The sequence below is a fragment of the Phascolarctos cinereus genome, unplaced genomic scaffold, assembly GCF_003287225.1.
Source record: "Phascolarctos cinereus isolate Bilbo 61053 unplaced genomic scaffold, phaCin_HiC Scaffold_726;HRSCAF=1367, whole genome shotgun sequence".
Lineage (NCBI taxonomy): Eukaryota > Metazoa > Chordata > Mammalia > Diprotodontia > Phascolarctidae > Phascolarctos > Phascolarctos cinereus.
Window position 1 is genome coordinate 84,947,337 of NW_027556098.1, and position 17,603 is coordinate 84,964,939.

General features: G+C 37.0%; 1 protein-coding gene across 7 annotated transcripts in view; it reads left to right on the forward strand.

The window, feature by feature from the left end:
* SH3KBP1 (SH3 domain containing kinase binding protein 1) overlaps positions 1–17,603 on the forward strand; it is a 446,742-nt gene that overhangs the window by 274,707 nt on the left and 154,432 nt on the right. Inside the window, exon 1 of one of the 7 annotated variants that reach the window (XM_078146636.1) lies at positions 1,381–1,440. The exons of the other annotated variants lie outside the window; for them this stretch is intronic. Coding sequence (XP_078002762.1) covers positions 1,396–1,440 — 45 coding nt within the window. The 5' untranslated portion in view covers positions 1,381–1,395. Of the gene's footprint in view, positions 1–1,380; positions 1,441–17,603 lie in introns of those variants that run through there. 7 annotated transcript variants of the gene reach the window in all.

Consider the following 17,603-nt stretch of genomic DNA (forward strand, 5'->3'; position numbering starts at 1 on the left):
TATTCTCGGCTGCTGTGATTGACAACCCAGGCATGACTTAACAAGTAACATAGTTTAACCAGCCTCAGAATCAGAATGCCACGATTAGAGTCTTAGCTCTGACTCGAATTTGTTGACCATGAGCAAGTCACTTAACCTTGAGCTTTAGTTCTTTTCTCTATGAAATAAGGATTACACTACCTGTGCTCCCTACCTGACAAGGTTATTGTGAGAAAAGAACACTTTGTCAACCCTCAGACGTTTTTATGGCTGAGATTGTGATGCCTGGGAATATCCCCTGGGAATATCCCTATCAGAGTCACCCACTTTTTTCTATTAGGAACTGGACAGGCTGTATTTGGAGAAGTGAAATTGGGGAATTAAAATTTAAACTACTTGTGTTTCACCTAGTTTTGGTGAGACAAGTTAGAGCTATAGAAAACTGATTTAATTCTGCATTCTCTTTTGATTTGGTAAGCATTTTCACCCATCAATGATTTTAATACTTTTTGCTCCATTTGTTTCTGTAGCATCTGCTTGGCCTGCCCTGTTTATTTTAGCTTCCTACTTGAGTCTCTCAGTGTCTTGTCTCTCTCTCTTCCTCACTCCACTCCCTCCCTACCCCTTAGACTTTCTTCTTCTCTCCTCTTCCTCCTCCCCTCCCTTATACTTTCTCTTTATCATTGTCTTTGTTTTTTCTCCCCTTCACAATCTGCTGTCTTTCAGCATTCTCTCAGATTTCTCTAAAAGCCCTTGAATGATCATGGAAGAATTTATGGCAATCTTAAAATTTGAGATTACATTGTAGCTCCAGGTCTTTACTGTAGTCTGACAATTATTACTTTTCCATTCTCTGGCATTTTTGGAAATAGAGATAATTGTAGTATTTGTAAACTAGCACCTTTTTTTTCAAAGGAGTATTGCATTGTCATCAGATATTGAAAGACAATATATAGGTGGCAGTTTTATAGAGCAACATGAAAATAGTTAATTAGAAAATATGTGTATGATATTATCTGTTCTTAACCTTTTTTTACATCATGGACCCTTTTGAAAGTCTGGTAAAGCTTATGAACCCCTTCCCAGAGTAGTGTTTTTAATTGTATAAAATAAAATATGTAGGATTACAAAGAAAAATAATTATATTAAAATAGCTACCAATTTAAAAAAAAATTCATGGACCCTATGTGAAGATGTTCTGGACTAGAGGATACTTTTCAATGAATAAGCAATGAATAAGACTTCACTTCTAATATTAGCATTCTAGAATCTCTCAAGTTTTCTGTATAATTGTTGCAGAAATTATTTAAGAATATATAAAATACTAGAGCCTATGTTGTTCGAGTCTTTCGACTAATGGCAAAGAGGGGAGGAAGAACTTCTGGATGAGAACCTGTCATGGATTTTTGCTGTTAAATGAACTGTCAAAGGTGTGGTGGGAAGATAATTCTCCATTTCCAGGTAATGAAAATGGTCTTGTACATCATAGAATTATTAAGTGTGTGTACAATACTACTTAAGGCAGTCAATGTTAGGAGACCCGAAGATTTCTGACATGGACTGAACACTGAAAATAGGTATTAAAATGACTGTGAGTGGTTATAAGTTGGAATATCCTGAGAAATGCTGATTCAAGTACCTTGAATATTATTAATGGAATAAAAAATAAGAACAACGAAGGGAAAGTTACTGGAATTGGAGGTCACTTAGCATGGTGGGAAAGGGAAGCATGAGAGTTCTGGCTCAACGTAAGTCCTTTAAAAAGAGTTTTAACTGACAAATTTTGTTTTAACAAAGCAGACAAACACAAACAGTCCCCAGAGTATATATTCTTTGTATAGTTGAGCAAGACAACACAAATGGATGATTTGGACCTTGGTGGAAACCTGTGTGCTTTTTTGACTTTAACAAGATTAAAGACTCCATTGTCTTTGACCAGAGTTTTGCTGCTTTTCAGTGTTGTCTTTGTTTATATTATCTATATCGTTAGTCAGGATTTGCTTTCTTTATTCTGTATGATATACCCGTCTTTCCAAGTTTATTTGAATTCTCCACCTTTGTCAATTCCTTATGGAAAAACAATTTTTAGGTCATTTTTGTCTTACCTTACAATTTTTTCAACCATTCTGCCATCATTGGGCATATATATTTTGCTTCTAACCTTTGGCTGTTTTAACAGTGTTGCTTGTTTTGGGGCAGATAATACTTCTCTTCCTATCCTTAATCATCGTAGAGTCTAAATCTCATAGTGGGTTGATAAAGTTGACAAACACTCTCTCTCTTTCTCTCTCTCTCTCTCTCTCTCTCTCTCTCTCTCTCTCTCTCTCTCACACACACACACACACACACACACACACACACACACACACACACACACATATATTAAATATAAGGTAGTTTGAGAAGGAGGGTGTTAGCTTTGGGGGTAGAGGGGGGAGATGAGGAATCAGAAATGACTTCTTGCAGAAGATGGTGCCTGAACTTTGTCTTAAAGGAAGAAAGGGACTTTTTGGAAAATTTTTGTAACTTTTCTTATGTAATTCCAACTTGTTTTCAGAAATTGTTGACTATTTCACAGCTCTGATAGCAAATTAGCATGCATGTCTCCCCACGTACCTGCCAACACTGAATTTTTTCATCTTTTATCATATTTTCTGTTATTTGGACATAACATGTGTGTACTTGCACGTGCACCCCCCACCCCCACCCCTACCCCCACACTTAACAAACACCCAAACAACCAGGGTACATTCTCATGGAACATGCATTTTAACTGATAGTATATGTTACCTTCTACTTTGAGAGTTTACTGACTTACAAGAAGAAATAAGAATGAAAAGGATATGTGCTTTAAACTTTAAAAGTATGGTACTACCATTGCCTGATGTATTTGACCTGAGTTTTATTTACACCTTCATTATGGCTTAATTGCTATTGTTGTAATCATTTGTATATTATTCTTTTTCTTCACAATGCAAGGCAACTTCTAGAATGTTCTCCCATGATTCTCTGAATTCGTTATGCTCATCCTTCCTTATGGTATAGTACAGTTCCATTACATTCACATTCCACTGTTTGTTCTGCCATATCCCATCCACTGGGTACATGTTTTGTTTTCATTTTTTGTTAATATCAATATTGCTGCTAGGAATATTTTTGTATTTATGCATTCACCATAACTTTCTCCAGAATATGAAGGATTCTTATATGGAAAATAAATGACCAGCTGTTCTTCAGTTCCTCTGGGGAATGAAAAGAAGTAAGGTTTAACCTGCAGCGTATCTGGGTTTCAACAGAAACAGACTTCCTGATGTTGAAGGTTGAAAAATACCAGGGTGTGGCAATAGGGAAGATGTGGAAACGCTTATAGAAAATCCCTAACAAGAATGACACAGATAACTTTTTGTGCGTGGTTACTTAAAGGGGATGGCTAGCCCATGGCTAGAGGAGTCTGAGGCATCTCTTTTTTTTTTACATTAATATCATCTGTCGTGATCATCTCTAGCAGCAACAGCAGTTTTTCTAAATTAAATTTTATTTTGAATCAGAAAAAAAATCCACCTTTCCCCCTTCTCAGTCCTCTCACTTCAAGCTGAAAAAGAAAGAAGAGGAGGGGGCAGCTAGGTGGTGCAGTGGATAGAGCATTGGCCCTGAAGTCAGGAGGACTTGAGTTCAAATTCAGCCTCAGACGAAACACTTGACACTTACTAGCTGTGTGACCCTGGGCAAGTCACTTAACCCCAATTGCCTAAAAAAAATATAAAAAAAAAGAAAAAGTGAGTTTAAAAAATATATCCAAAAAAGGGGGGGAGTGGGGGCAGCTAGATAGAGCAGTGGATAGAGTGCTGGCCCTGGATTCAGGAGGACCTGAGTTCAAATCTAGCCTCAGACATATAACACTTATCAACTGGGTGACCCTGGACAAGTCACTTAACCCCATTGCCTAGAATGAAGAAGATGATGACGATGACGACTCCTGTTATAAACAAATACACTTGAGTAAAATGCATCTCTCCATTGTCTATGTACAAAAACAAGTACATGTTTCATTCTGCAACTGAGTCTTTTAAGAACTCTAATCATGCCTTAGATAAATGTCATTGGCTATGGACGTCAGTGGCATTAAGCTTAGCATCAAGATTTTTTGTTGGGTTTTTCTTTTTGGGGTATTTGTGAAAGGTAAGATCCATAATCAGGAAGATCTCAATGCTCTCAGGAATTTTTATTCTAAATGGGCAATATTATAATAGATTCACAAAGAATAAGTGAATAAGAGATTTAATAATGCATAAACATGCATAACAGGATGTTTCTTCCCCAAGCAGATAGCAAGATAGAACATTAACAATTAAAGAAATGCCCATGAAAAACATTTGTCATAAATATAGGGTGTCCCAAAAGTCTTAGTACAGTTTTGAACATTAGATACTTAACACTGTTACAGTTTTTAATACTTAATACTTTTAAGCTTAAATAGTTTTAAATTGTACTACGGCTTTTTGGATACCCTGTATCCAAAACTCTAAAAGTTTGTCGAGGGTTTTCTCTGTATAGACACAGAATTTGAAGATATCTATCTAGTCTAGAGCAAGAGAGAATGGGGTTGTTTTGAGGAAGAAATTACAAAAACCTGGGGGTAGAGAATGTAAGTCAGATTATATTAGTAATCACAATTGCCATGGTATTTTAGAATTGGAAAGGGCTTTGGCATTCACTTAAGTTGAACACTAAGAGATTGTCAGACAATATTAGCTAACATTGAGGTCTAAAACTATCTAAATAATCTACTCTTTGTCCTCTGCATTTTAAAATTTAGGTGAAGAAGTAAGCTCTTTGAGGTAGCTACGTGGCGCAGTGCATAGAACACCTGGCTCTGGAGTCAGGACGACCTCAGTTCAAACATGGCCTCAACCATGACACTTCCTAGCTGTGTGACCCAGGGCAAGTCACTTAACCCCAATTGCCTAGCCAAAAAAAAAAACAACCCAAAAACAAATTAACAAACAAACAAACCAAAAGAAGTAAGGTCCTTGAGGGCTGGGAAAATGTTGTCTTTGTATATTGAGCATTTAGCATAGGTCCTGGCATGAAGTCACATGAAAAATATTTATTATTACCTACCTATTACCTACCTCCCAGATTGGTTTTGATGAAAAAATGAGATAATATTTGTAAATCACTTTGCAAACTTTGAAGCACTTTATAAATGCTAGCTGTTATTCTTTTTATTTTTAATTGAAAATTATATATAAAATACATACATATATATGTACGTATATATATATATATATATATATAAATTGAACTGAGGAACTAGGCAAGAAAAAATCTAATTGCTAAACAGGTGAATGAAAAGTGATACTTAGAGAGGGTTTTAAGCATATCTGAGAGGTGCTACTTTCTCATTTTTCATGACTTGATTGAGATTTTCTTCCTGTAGAATCTTATTTCATGTAACAGAGGGAGATAAAGCATCTGTAGTTAAACCATTTCTCATGAGCAGTGAACCATTAGTATTGTGAAGCAAGATTATATTTGATGTGCATTTTCATAAAACTTTGTAGTTGTCTTTGTGGTGGGAGTGGAGCAAAATGATAATAGTCTTGGACTTTGATAAAATGTTCTAAAATGGAGGGGAGAGAGAAAATCTGGAACTCAAAAATTTTTTAAAAGAATGTTAAAAATTGTTTTTACAGGTAAAAATAAAATATTATTTAAAATATTTGCTTTAAATAAATAACGGAAAAGGCTTTAAATGTTCATACTTATCCAGTCATCTGGAATATGAACTAATGAATACCCTTAAGGAAATGGTGCTATTTGTCCTACATGGGGTCAATGCTTTCTAGTGAGTTTCAGCCAGGGCCCATATTAGATCAGCCTTATAAGTGAAAAACAGCTTTGTTTACAGCTTGGAAGAGGAAGTTTAATGTTATATTAACGAACTCTGCATGGACTATTCAATCAGGAGATGTTGCTTATAAAAGTCAGGATGCAAATAGTGCTTAGGGGTGAGGTGGGAGGGAGAGAAGGTGGATTTTTATTGGTTGAAAAAAAATTGAAGTCAATTAAAAAGAACATCGATATCATAAAAACAGTAGGGGAAGGGAGGCTACTGGAATGCAAAATCCAATTCATTTGTGCATTAGAATGTATTAATTATATTAGTCTACATTTTCTCAGAGTAGATGCTGTTATCTCAGTTATTAGTATTTTTTGTATCATGGTCCCCTTGGACTGTCTGAAAGCCTGTGGAACCCTTCTTAGAATTTTTTTTTAAATGAATGCTACTACTACTACCACCACCACCACCACCACCACCACCACCACCACCACCACCACCACCACCACCACCACCACCACCACACCACCACCACCACCACCACCACTACCACTACTACTATTACCACCACCACCACCATTACTGCCACCACCACTACCACTACAGCTACCATTACTGCTAGTATTACTGCCACCAGCTAGGTAGCTTATTTAGTGCCTTAAGTTTTGCAAAATGATTGATTACATGTGTTAACTTATTAGATCCTTGCAACAGTCCTGGGAGGTAGATACTATTATTATCCCTTTTTATAGACTAGAAAGCTGTGGCAAACAGTTTAAGTGATTGGCTCTGGATCTCACAGCTAGGAAGGAGTCTGAGGCTGGAAGTCTTCCTGACTCCAGTGCTTTATCCACTGTGCTGAGTAGCTGCATAAAATAAAATACATAGAATTACAAAGGAAAACAATTATGTTGAAATATAGTTATTACAGTATTTTTGAAAAACAAGTTCACAGACTGCAGGTTAAGGATGCTTGTAATAGAGGAATAGTTTATCGTTTGGGCCCATATGTTTCTTGGGTATCAGAGATTAGCCAAAAAATCTGCCCGTGCTCTTGCTACCAATAGATCAAATCAGATTATTTGTTGGACAGAGGGGGGAACGTGGGGATGATCTTTTCAGGCAATAAGCAATATGAGTGAGCACAAATACATCAAAGTAGTTTTAGTGCCAGGGGATCTAGCCCCTTGAGTGTAACCAGTCACAATTCAGTTATGTGTTAGATAAACACAGGAGGATATGAAGTAAAGAATGCCTTATGTTTCATCGTTGTGAAGAACAGTGTTGTGAATTGTAAACAAATCATTGGCTTATGTTAGTTAGCTCTAGGTGGTCTAGGTCCTCTAGACTGTTATAAACAGATAATATCATTGCTTGGGTCCCCATCAGGGCAGCTGGACAGGAGGAGTCACAGAACTGGGAACATCAGAATCTGATAAGCTGGGTTCGCCTGCCAGGCCTTCCCGTGTGGTCGGGGTGAGCAGGGCTTTGCTTTTTTCCCTGTCACTGTAGCCTAAAACCCTTTGGACCTTACCATCTATCTTGGAATGAGAGTCTCTAGACCCTTGGATACTAACTGCCATCTGATTTGCTGATATCCTCTAAGGGCCCCTGGTTCTTTCTTTCTGTCCTGGATCTGAGCTCTATCTAGCACATGAGCCAAACCAGACATGCCTGAGTGTGAACTCTTAGAACAAGGACTGTCTCATTTTTTTCTCTTTGTTTCCTCAGTTACTTAGCCCAGTTCCTGGCAGTAGAAAGCACTTAGTAAATGCTTTTTCATTGGTTGATTGATTCACTCATTCGTTCATTCAAAGAACTTCCTCCAACATATAGTCAGGAAGGCCTTGGGTTCTAATCCTGACTCTCACATCTAATAGTGGGAAAGCCATTTAAGGACTCTCTGCCTTAGTTTCTCACTCTGTAAAATGGGGACATTCATGCTTGTGTAGGATGGCTATGTGCTTCACAAACCTTAATGTGCTATTGAAACACAGGTTGTTATCCTTGGAATTGCTCTGTTAAAGCTGAGGGCACAGTGTTCCCTGGTAGGAGAGTTCTTACTAGCATGGAGGAGAAGAATGTTTGGTTTGGTTCATGTACTACATAGTGTCTGGCATAGTGGTGGGCATTCCTTGAATATTTGTGGAAACAAACTGACTACATCTAGTGTATGGAAGGCATTCCCTTTCACACTGACTTGTGAATACAGAAAGAAGCCTTTTAAGAATGACTTTTGGCAGGCGCCCTGGGTTTGTACAGGTACTAGGTTATGAATAAAGTCTTTCACTAAGATGCGTCTACCTCAGAATACTCCACATTGACAGTGCCCATCTTGAAGCCACTTTGCAAATCTATTCAGAGTGAATTGAAGATTTCAGCTGACCTCTGTTCTTCTTACAGTTAGCATTACAGCCATGAGAAGAATATCTTGTTAGCCTAAAAATTTGGGTTCTCTTCTTCAGCTGATGTATGAATGCTGACCTTTGTCAAAGGTGGCCAAGGTTGCTCGTATGGTTTTTGTGTTTGCTCCTTGGGATCGAAACTATGAGGCATTTGCTTCCCTGACAACAACCGGCTTTTCAAACCGCATTTATTATTTGGAGAAAAACAGGGTCTATGGAGACATGTGATTACGTCAGCAGGTAACTCAGGTTGGTCATTGCATAGCTGAGGAAATGAAATTGGGCGTCACTATCGGTAGGTAACAGTTTGGATCCAGCAGGAAATACTTTTTGTGTGGTGTAGTGCTTTGGTGGCATAACTCTTTCTGCTGCACAGTCTTTTCCTCACTGTTCTCTTCTTCACTTTGATCTGTCTTCCTACCCAGGATTTTGCTGCATACTGCTTGACTTATTGTTTTTCTCTCTTCCTCTTTTATTTTTTTTTATCATGATCTCTTTCCATTCAGCCTCTCTCTGGCACATAGATCTTTTTATGGGGAAAAAAAACTTTACATTTTTCTGTACACGTAAAATGAGAGCTCAGAGCGAGAAGCAGCAAGCAGAGTCCTATTGTTGTCTTTTTAAATATAGGGATATTAATTCAGCAAAACTTTGATTTACTGAATCACTCAGATGATTTTTAAATAATTGCTAACTAGAAAACACTTCTGGTTTCAGCTTTTTTTAAAAATCTTTTTACATAATTAGATATCTTTCCTAACTTAGGAAACAAGTAACAGCTATGATTTAAAACAAAACAAAGGTAACAATTGTGACACTAAATATAAATGAGTAAACTCTCCAATAAAGCAAAAAAGGCCACAGAATGCATTTTAAACAAGCAACCCCAGAATCCACTAATAGTCTTTTTTACAAGAAATACATTTAATCAATGAAAAATTTAAATGTTTTTGAAATTAGGTAATTTGCTCTGTAATTTATTATGCTATTGCTAAATCATAAGAAGCCAGAGAGGAATTAGGGATATATATATATATAAAGACAAAGTTGAATTTCAACTAGAAGTCATTGAGACAAAGGTTCTTTACAAAATGAGAATATGGCAGTTGTAAATGTGTATGTGTATATACATATATACATGTGTGTATGTGTATATACATATGTACACGTGTGCATGTGTATATGCATATGTACACATGCACGTATATACATATGTACACATGTGCGTGTGTGTGCGTGTGTGTGTGTGTGTGTGTGTGTGTGTGTGTGTATTCATATATACACAACTAGTAAATGTCTGATGTCTGATTTGAACTTCGGTCTTCCTGACTCCTGGTGCAGTACTCTACCTTCCTTACCTCCTAGCTTCTTCATTGTTAGAGGGATTTTCCTCACCTGGGTTTTCCCTAAATCAGTAAAATCACAGGGCCTGTTTTAATCTTTGTCCTTATCCCTATCTGAATGTAATTAGCCTAGCCAAAAGAAAAGTTTACAGCTAAATAGATTATTAAATAAATGTGATCTCATAAATGTATGAAGATAACAATGGAAAAAAGAAACTATATATCTTTTGGTGGGGAGTGTATGTGCACTTATACAAAAATTCATACCGGGCTGGGACACAAAGTAGATTAAATGCAGAAAAGATAAGTTTTGATATACTACCTTTACAAATCATAATGCAATAAAATGATCAATAAATGATGATACAATGAACAAACAATAGAAACTCTTTCTGACAATTTCTTCCTTAGTCTATATCCTGGATCATCATCCATGCCACCACCTCTAATTGTGAGTACACCCCAAGGCTCTGACCAGGCAGCTTTTCTCTCCTATAGGTTTAATTTTTTTTATCTCTATACAGATGATTCTCAGAGATATAGACATACAGCTCTAGTCTCTCTCCTGAGCAGTAGCCCTTGGACGTATCTAGTAAACATTTCGAAGTGATTGTACTGTAGGCATTCCACATTCAATATGTGCAAAACAGAACCTATCATCTTTCCCTAGAAACCTACCCTTCTTCTGAACTTTGCTATATTTTAAAATAATGTCAAATGAATTTTATTGCTATCTTTTGTTTTTTACCTGGCCTAAATTTCCCCCTGTATCTCATCCTCATTCCCCTTCCCAGAGAATCATCCCATACAATAGTTTTTTTTAATAAAAAGAAAAGAGATAGAAAAAAAATCAGCAAAATTGAACAATATGTCACACAAAAAAATTTGACATTATATGCAGTATTCTATACCAATAGAACTGTGTAAAGGAGTAGGGTAATTGTGTCTTATCTCTTCTTTGGGGCTAATGTTCTTTGTAATCTTATAATATCCATTTCCAGGTGTTTTATGGTGGTTCTTCCCATTTGTAGTAGTAGTGAATATTGTTTGGTTTTTTTCTGTTTACTTAACAGCATCAGTTCAGTAAGATTTTCTTTGCTTTTCTGTACTTCAGCGTTCTGTTACATTCATGTGCTATAATTTGTTTAGCCATCCCGAAATTGATAAATACCTGCTTTGTTTCCAGTTTTTTTGCTTCCACAAAAAAAAAATATACTGCTAAAAGTATTTTGTTATATAAGGGCATTTGTTTTTATCATTGACACCCTTGATGTACCTTCCTAGCAGTGTAATCTCTGTCGGGGGGTGGATGTTTTATCTTCTTTCTGTACATAATTCCAAATTGCTTTCTTAAGTCGTTATACGATTCAAAGTTCTATGAACAATGCATCAAAGTACTTATATTTCTACAGTCCTTCCAACATTGACTATTCTGGTTTTCAGTCACACCAGCCAGTTGTGAAGTAAAACCTCAGGATTCTTTTGACTTATGTTTCTCATATCATTAGTGAGTTGGCACATTCTTTCATATAGTTGTGAATAGTTTGCAGTTTTTTTTTTTTTGAGAACTATTTGTCCCTGTCTTTTGACCACTTTCCTATGGGGGAAGGACTTTTGGCCATATATTTCTGTTAGTTGTTTGTATATTTTGGATACTAACCCCTCATCTGAGACATTTGATACAAAGCTTTTCCCCTCCATCCAGCAAACTTCCCTGTTTCTGTTGAAGGCACTGTCCCATTCTCTTTCCAGTTACCCAAGTTTTTAAACTGAATATTATCCATGTTTAGAAGCAAGTACCTTCTGCTGAATGCCTATGTTAATGAGACAGAAGATTAATGAATTGAGTTTACTTTAAAAAAAATTAGAGGAATAAAGCAATAAACCAACAGAAAGCAGAAAAAAAGATGAATCACAATCAAAGTACAGAGCAATAAAATTGAAAAAGTAAAATAATTGAAATGATAATCCTGTGAGCTTGTTTGTGGAACTGAAAATTGATTTAAGATCACAAATATTCCAATTAAAAAATCAAGCCAGCAAACCTCAATTACAAAAAAGTAGGAATGAAAAAAGTGAGAGCTTAAGGGTAAAAGAAATCAAGAAAATTGTCACCGTGTTGATAAGTTGGAAATGTAACATGAGCTACATGGTGGCATTGGTTAGCAAGGCTGGCCAAGGTTGTCAGTCATCTCTAGAGTCAGAAGACTCTTCTCAGCATGTTTATGGGAACTCACTGGTGGAACTTGAGTTGTCAGGTCTAGCTCTTTCAGGGTCATGGCTTTCCCTTTCTGAACCAATTTACTTCCCCTAGCCATCATGGGGGAATGGATTTCTTTTCAAATGCAGTGTTGTCAAATGGCTGTCTCTAGGCAAAGGGCAAAGAAAAATGCCCCTTCTTGGCTCACTTGCGGTCTGGAACTGCCATCATCAGTGCCCATATTCTGTTTAGGGGTATAGATTTTTCAGTTCTTTGTCAGACTTAAAACAGTCTAATACTGATCTCCACCCTTAAAGACTTTGACCTGAGATTGAAGCCATCATTACTACCAAGCTAAATAATCCGTTTCCCTTATCTGGACACATGAGCCCCTAAATAAATATGAAAAACAGCTCAGAATTTCTAGATAAATCAAATATACAGTTAACCATTCCACGTTGCTGTTTTGATATATCGCAAGTCAGCATAAGAAATTAAATGGGAATGTTTTAGGAATTTTGCAGAGGCCACAGATAACACATGAAGACCAGTTTAGAAACTGTTTAGAAACTCAGAAACGTATAAAATATATGTGTAGTATTATATAGTATCAACATATTTTATCTTTTAATAGCATAATAATTCAGATGTCTTATGTCACAAAGGGAGTGCCAAAAAACTTTTACACAGATTTTCCAGGTTGCAGGGGCTCTGTGCCTGTAAACCCCACGATATGGAAGGGATAACTGTAAATTCAAAGTAACCAATATGAACAAACAAACTTGCATTACTGGCTACTTTGACTCATGAGCAGAAAGAGAACAAACAGCTTTGCTAATAGATGAATGGGGCCGCAGGATCAATCCTGACCCCAAAGGAAGCACGCCATGCCCTGAGGCTATGGGTCTCAAGCACTCTCTTTGGTTAGGACTGGATCTGTCCTGGCCTTTCAGCAGCGCCTTACGGCTTATCTTTAAGGAGCTATCCCCAGTATTGTCTCCCAGGCTTCTCCTCACTTTCAGTGGCTTTCTGCTCCATCCCACTTGCCTTCCTTTCCCAACCTGCTCAGCTCTTTTCCAAGAACAGGGTCAGTGGCAATGTGAGTTCCCAGATGAAGTCCTAGTGAACAGCTAAAAAAAGTAGGAGAGGAGGGAAATTGTCTGACATTACTTTGGCCCCTCCCCCTCGTTCCATGGACAGTGATTTGGGGCAAAGCTTAAAAAAATGAGTTATGGGAAAACAGGACTTCTTAAACTTTTCCCACCCTCGGCCCCTTTTTGCATTTCAGCAGTATTGCTTGGCATTGTTTGGTATAAGGGCATGCGCAGTGCAAAGTGTGTAGGCTTTGTGTTCAGAACCAAGGCTGCAGCAAAGTGTGAAGGAAGGCTGGCAAGCGCTGCCAGAAACTCCTCCGATTCATTACGCCTTTGATTTTGAATCCATTGCATGTTCAGAAACCTTTTACTGTTACCAAATTTTAAGGGGTCAAGACCCACAGTTTAAGAAGCACTGCACTAAAACATATCTGTTTATCTATATCTATGTAGATACCTATATAGATATACACACAGAATATATATATATAGCATGTTATGTTAGTATACTATATAGTATGCTATAATACTAATTACTATTATATGATGTACCATATATGCTGCTATATGGTACATGATGGTAGAATAACATACTATATATTAGTATAGAGGAAGCTAAGTAGTGTAATAGGGTGTTCAAATCTAGCTCCAGACACTTACTAGCTATTTGACCCTGGGTAAGTCATTTCACCTCTATTTGTTTTAATCTACTGGAGAAGGAAATGACAAACCATTCCAGTATCTTTGCTAGGAAACCCCTAAATGGAGTCACAAAGAGTTAGATATGACAGAAAGGACTGAACAGCAACTAAACAACAAATACTAGTATGTAGTATGCAGTGTCTATATATTAGTATTATAGCATGTTGTATATAGTAAACTAATATGTATGCTATATTAATATCTAACATTTAAATATTTTAGTAAAGTTCATCTTTTGAGCTTTGCCCAAAAACACTGACCATGGAGCAAGGGAGGGAGATAAGGTGATGGTGGACAGGGTTTTGGGTTTTTTTTGCCCTTGAGAGTTCACTAGGCTCTCTGTATTACAAATAGTATATATTATGTTAACATATAATATATCATAACATATATTTTATTATATATCTATAATATACATTGTAGATATAACATATATTTTATTACATATATATGATTATCTACAGCATTACAAATCAACCAGATTTAACAAAACTAGAAGTGGACAAAGCGTACAAAGCAATCTCTAAAGGAGGAATCAAGCTATTAATGAGTGCCCTACAAAAAGATTCCAGACAGAGATGGATTTACAAGTCAATTCTACCAAGCTGTTAAAGAGCAAGTAGTTTCTATGTGCTATAGATTGCTCCATAGAATTATAAGGTCCAGGTTGGTGTGGTACCAGCTTCCTCATTTTGAATACAATCCCCCTAAATCCTGAGTCAGTGTTTCTTCTGCTGTTAGCTTCCCAGTTCCTTCTGTGAGGCTGATGTGATTTTGAACTGTCCATTGAACAAAGACAAAGTGGAGAAAGAAATCTAGGCTACTACTGCTAAGATATTAGTGCAAAAATATCCAGTAAAATGCTTAAAAATGGAATATAGCAGTATAACAGATAAATACCTATGCATAGATCTGTTCCTTACTACAAAGTAGGATTTATAACCAGAATGTAACAATGGTTAAATCAGAAAAATCATCATTATAATAAGTCAGAAGAGGAAAAAAAAAGGAAGTGGATACAGTGAGTTTAATGGAATCTTTGAAGGAGGATTCAGAAGCTTGAATTACTTGTCATTCTATGTCAAGTATTGTAGATTTAGAAACTATGGGACATTTAACTTGTGTGTATTCTGATCATAGGTTGTATCTAGGCTATTGCTTTTTAGGGGGGGTATTTGTATTGATATCTTTTAAAAAAATATTACTTGTATTTCCCAAAATATTCCCCTCCCCTCCTGGAAAATCATTCTTTTTTTCCTTTATTTCCTTTTTTTTTTTTTTTGGTGAGGTGATTGGGTGGGGTTAAGTGACTTGCCCAGAGTCACACAGCTGGTAAGTGTTATGTGTTTGAGGCTGGATTTGGACTCAGGTCCTCTGACTCCAGGGCTGGTGCTCTATCCACTGCTCCACCTAGCTGCCCCCAAAGTCATTCTTTATAACAAAGAATGAAAAGAGGTGGGTGAGAGGAGGATTTTAGAGGAGTCTTTACTTTTTTTTCTGTGTGTCTTGGACCTCTTTGGCAAGTGTGCTGAAGCCAGGGGACCCCTAATAAGCAAAACTGATCATAATCACTGGTAGCCAAGTCCCACAGTGCATCTAGTCCCTCATTTCTGTAAAAGACCAGAAGGAGGGGCATTCTCATATCTCTTTTTTGGGGGCAGCCCTGGTCATTATAATCACATGGTATTAAGTTTTTATTTTTTCTTGTTCTTCCATTTTACATTGTTGTAGTCATTTTGCATATTTTTCTGGTTTTGCCTAAAGCACTTGCCTCCTGTGTATCCCTTCTCCCCCACCTTACTGTGTTCTTCGTGTTTGTTATTTGTTAACAGCACAGTTATTTTCCATTACATTCCTATACCAGAATTTATTCACCCAGTTTCTATTCAATGGGTACCTATTTTTTCCCCCAGTTATTTACTACCAAAAAAAAGTGCTGCTATAAATATTTTGCTTGGTATTGGACTTTTCTTCCTCTCTTTGATCTCCTTGGAGATAAATGCTTAGCAGTTTGGACCTTGTATTTCTTCTTTAAATAAATGTTTGGTGGGACTTTATTATCTTATCGCTTCCTTGTAGCATTGAAAGAATCTTGGTTTTCAAAGACTATGGCAATAGAACAAAAGACCTGGCAGGTCTTAACTAAGTTGCAGAGGCTTCTAATAAGGACTAGTGAACTTTTTAGGTTTATCATTATTAGACTGGTGGGCATAGATTTCTGAATTTTTTGGTCATAGCAATTTAGGAATACTTTCTAACAAGTCTTAAGATGGATTTCAGTCTATTGGTAGATGACATACCCACCCTGATGAAATCACAGAGCTTCTAAGTATATCTGTTTCTATATTTGTAAGTGTAGAAACAGGAGTTTATCACCACCTCTTTCTAACAAAAGCACTATGTAGATATTTTATGTTGTTCAATCGTCTTTCTACTGAGAAATTATTTTGCTATTATATTAATAACCAATTATTTGGGATCCAGATTTTCCTCCTTTATTTGCTCATTTCAGGCCCAGCCCCTATAAAAAGTTAATCTCTGAAGGAAGGCTGATTGATGAGAATTTCTTAGCCCTCAAGGTACAAGCTCTTCCAGTCATGGGTGACACCCCATTTAACTGGGACACATACTTCTGTTTCAAGTGTAAGCCGAATCCCAGTCCAGACTAGTTCTAACCCCTAAGGAAATGAGCCCTTTCCCCCTTGTAAACTCCATTAGAGTTGAGGATAACTCCATTCATGGAGACAACCAACCAGAGTGTCTGAATGGAGTTGGCTTCCCCTGTCCAGATGGCTGGAGGGGGCTGAATCCCATGATCAAGCCATGTTCTCAGCAGGCGAAGCTAAAGACTTCTAGCTCACTTCCTCTTTAAATGTCCACCAATTAGGGTTGATTTTCAGTTGTCAAAGGAATTCCCTTTCAAGGATTATTTAAAGCAGACCTGAACAACTTGGCAGTAGGTAGGGGCCAAAATTAAAATAGGTCAAACTTCTTCAGACCACAGAGAGGTTTTAGCAGCTCACTTTCCAAGTAAAGGTATAATTGCTGATGAAACTATTTTTGTGAATAAACCATATTTTTAAAAAGGGAAATTTATTTTTTTTAATATAAATTTATTTATTTTTAGTTTTCAACATTCACTTCCACAAGTTTTTGAGTTCCAAATTTTTACCCCATCTCCCCCCACCCCAAGATGGCATGCATTCTGAATATCCCTTCCCCTAGTCTGTCCTCTCTTCTTTCTCTCTCCCCTTCTCTTATCCCCTTCTCCTTCTATTTTCCTATAGGGCAGGATAGACTTCTGTACCCTATTTCCTATATTTCTTATTTCCCAGTAGCATGTGAAAACATTTTTTTTAAACATATGTTTTTAAAACTTTAGTTTCAAATTTTCTCTCTTCCTCCCTCCCCACCCACCCTCATTGAAAAGGCAAGCAACTCAATATAGGTTGTACATGTGCAGTTATGCAAAACACGTCCATAGTAAACATGTGAAAAACTAACTCTATTTCCCTTAATCTATCCTGCCCTCCCATTTACTCTATTCTTTGTTTTGACCCTGTCCCTCCTCAGAAGTATTTACTTCTGATTACCCCTTTCCCAATCTGCCCTCCTCTCTATATCCCCCTGCTCTCTTGTCCCCTTCTCCCCTATTTTCCTGTAGGTAAGACAGATTTCCATACCCAATTGAATGTGTATGTTATTCCTCCTTAAGCCAAATCCTATGAGAATAAGCTTCACTCATTCCCTCTCACCTTCCCCCGTTTCCCCTCCACTGTAAGAGACTTTTCTGTTTTTTTTTTTGTGAGATAATTTACCCCATTCTACCTCTCCCTTTCTTCTTCTCCGAGTATCATCCTCTCTCATCCCTTAATTTTATTCTCCAGATATGACCCCTTAATCTTCAGCTCACCATGTGCCTTCTATCTATCTATCTATCTACATATACATACATATAATTATTTTTCCTCCAACTACCCTAATACTGATGAAGGTCTCATGAGTTATAAATATCATCTTTCCATGCAGGAATGTAAA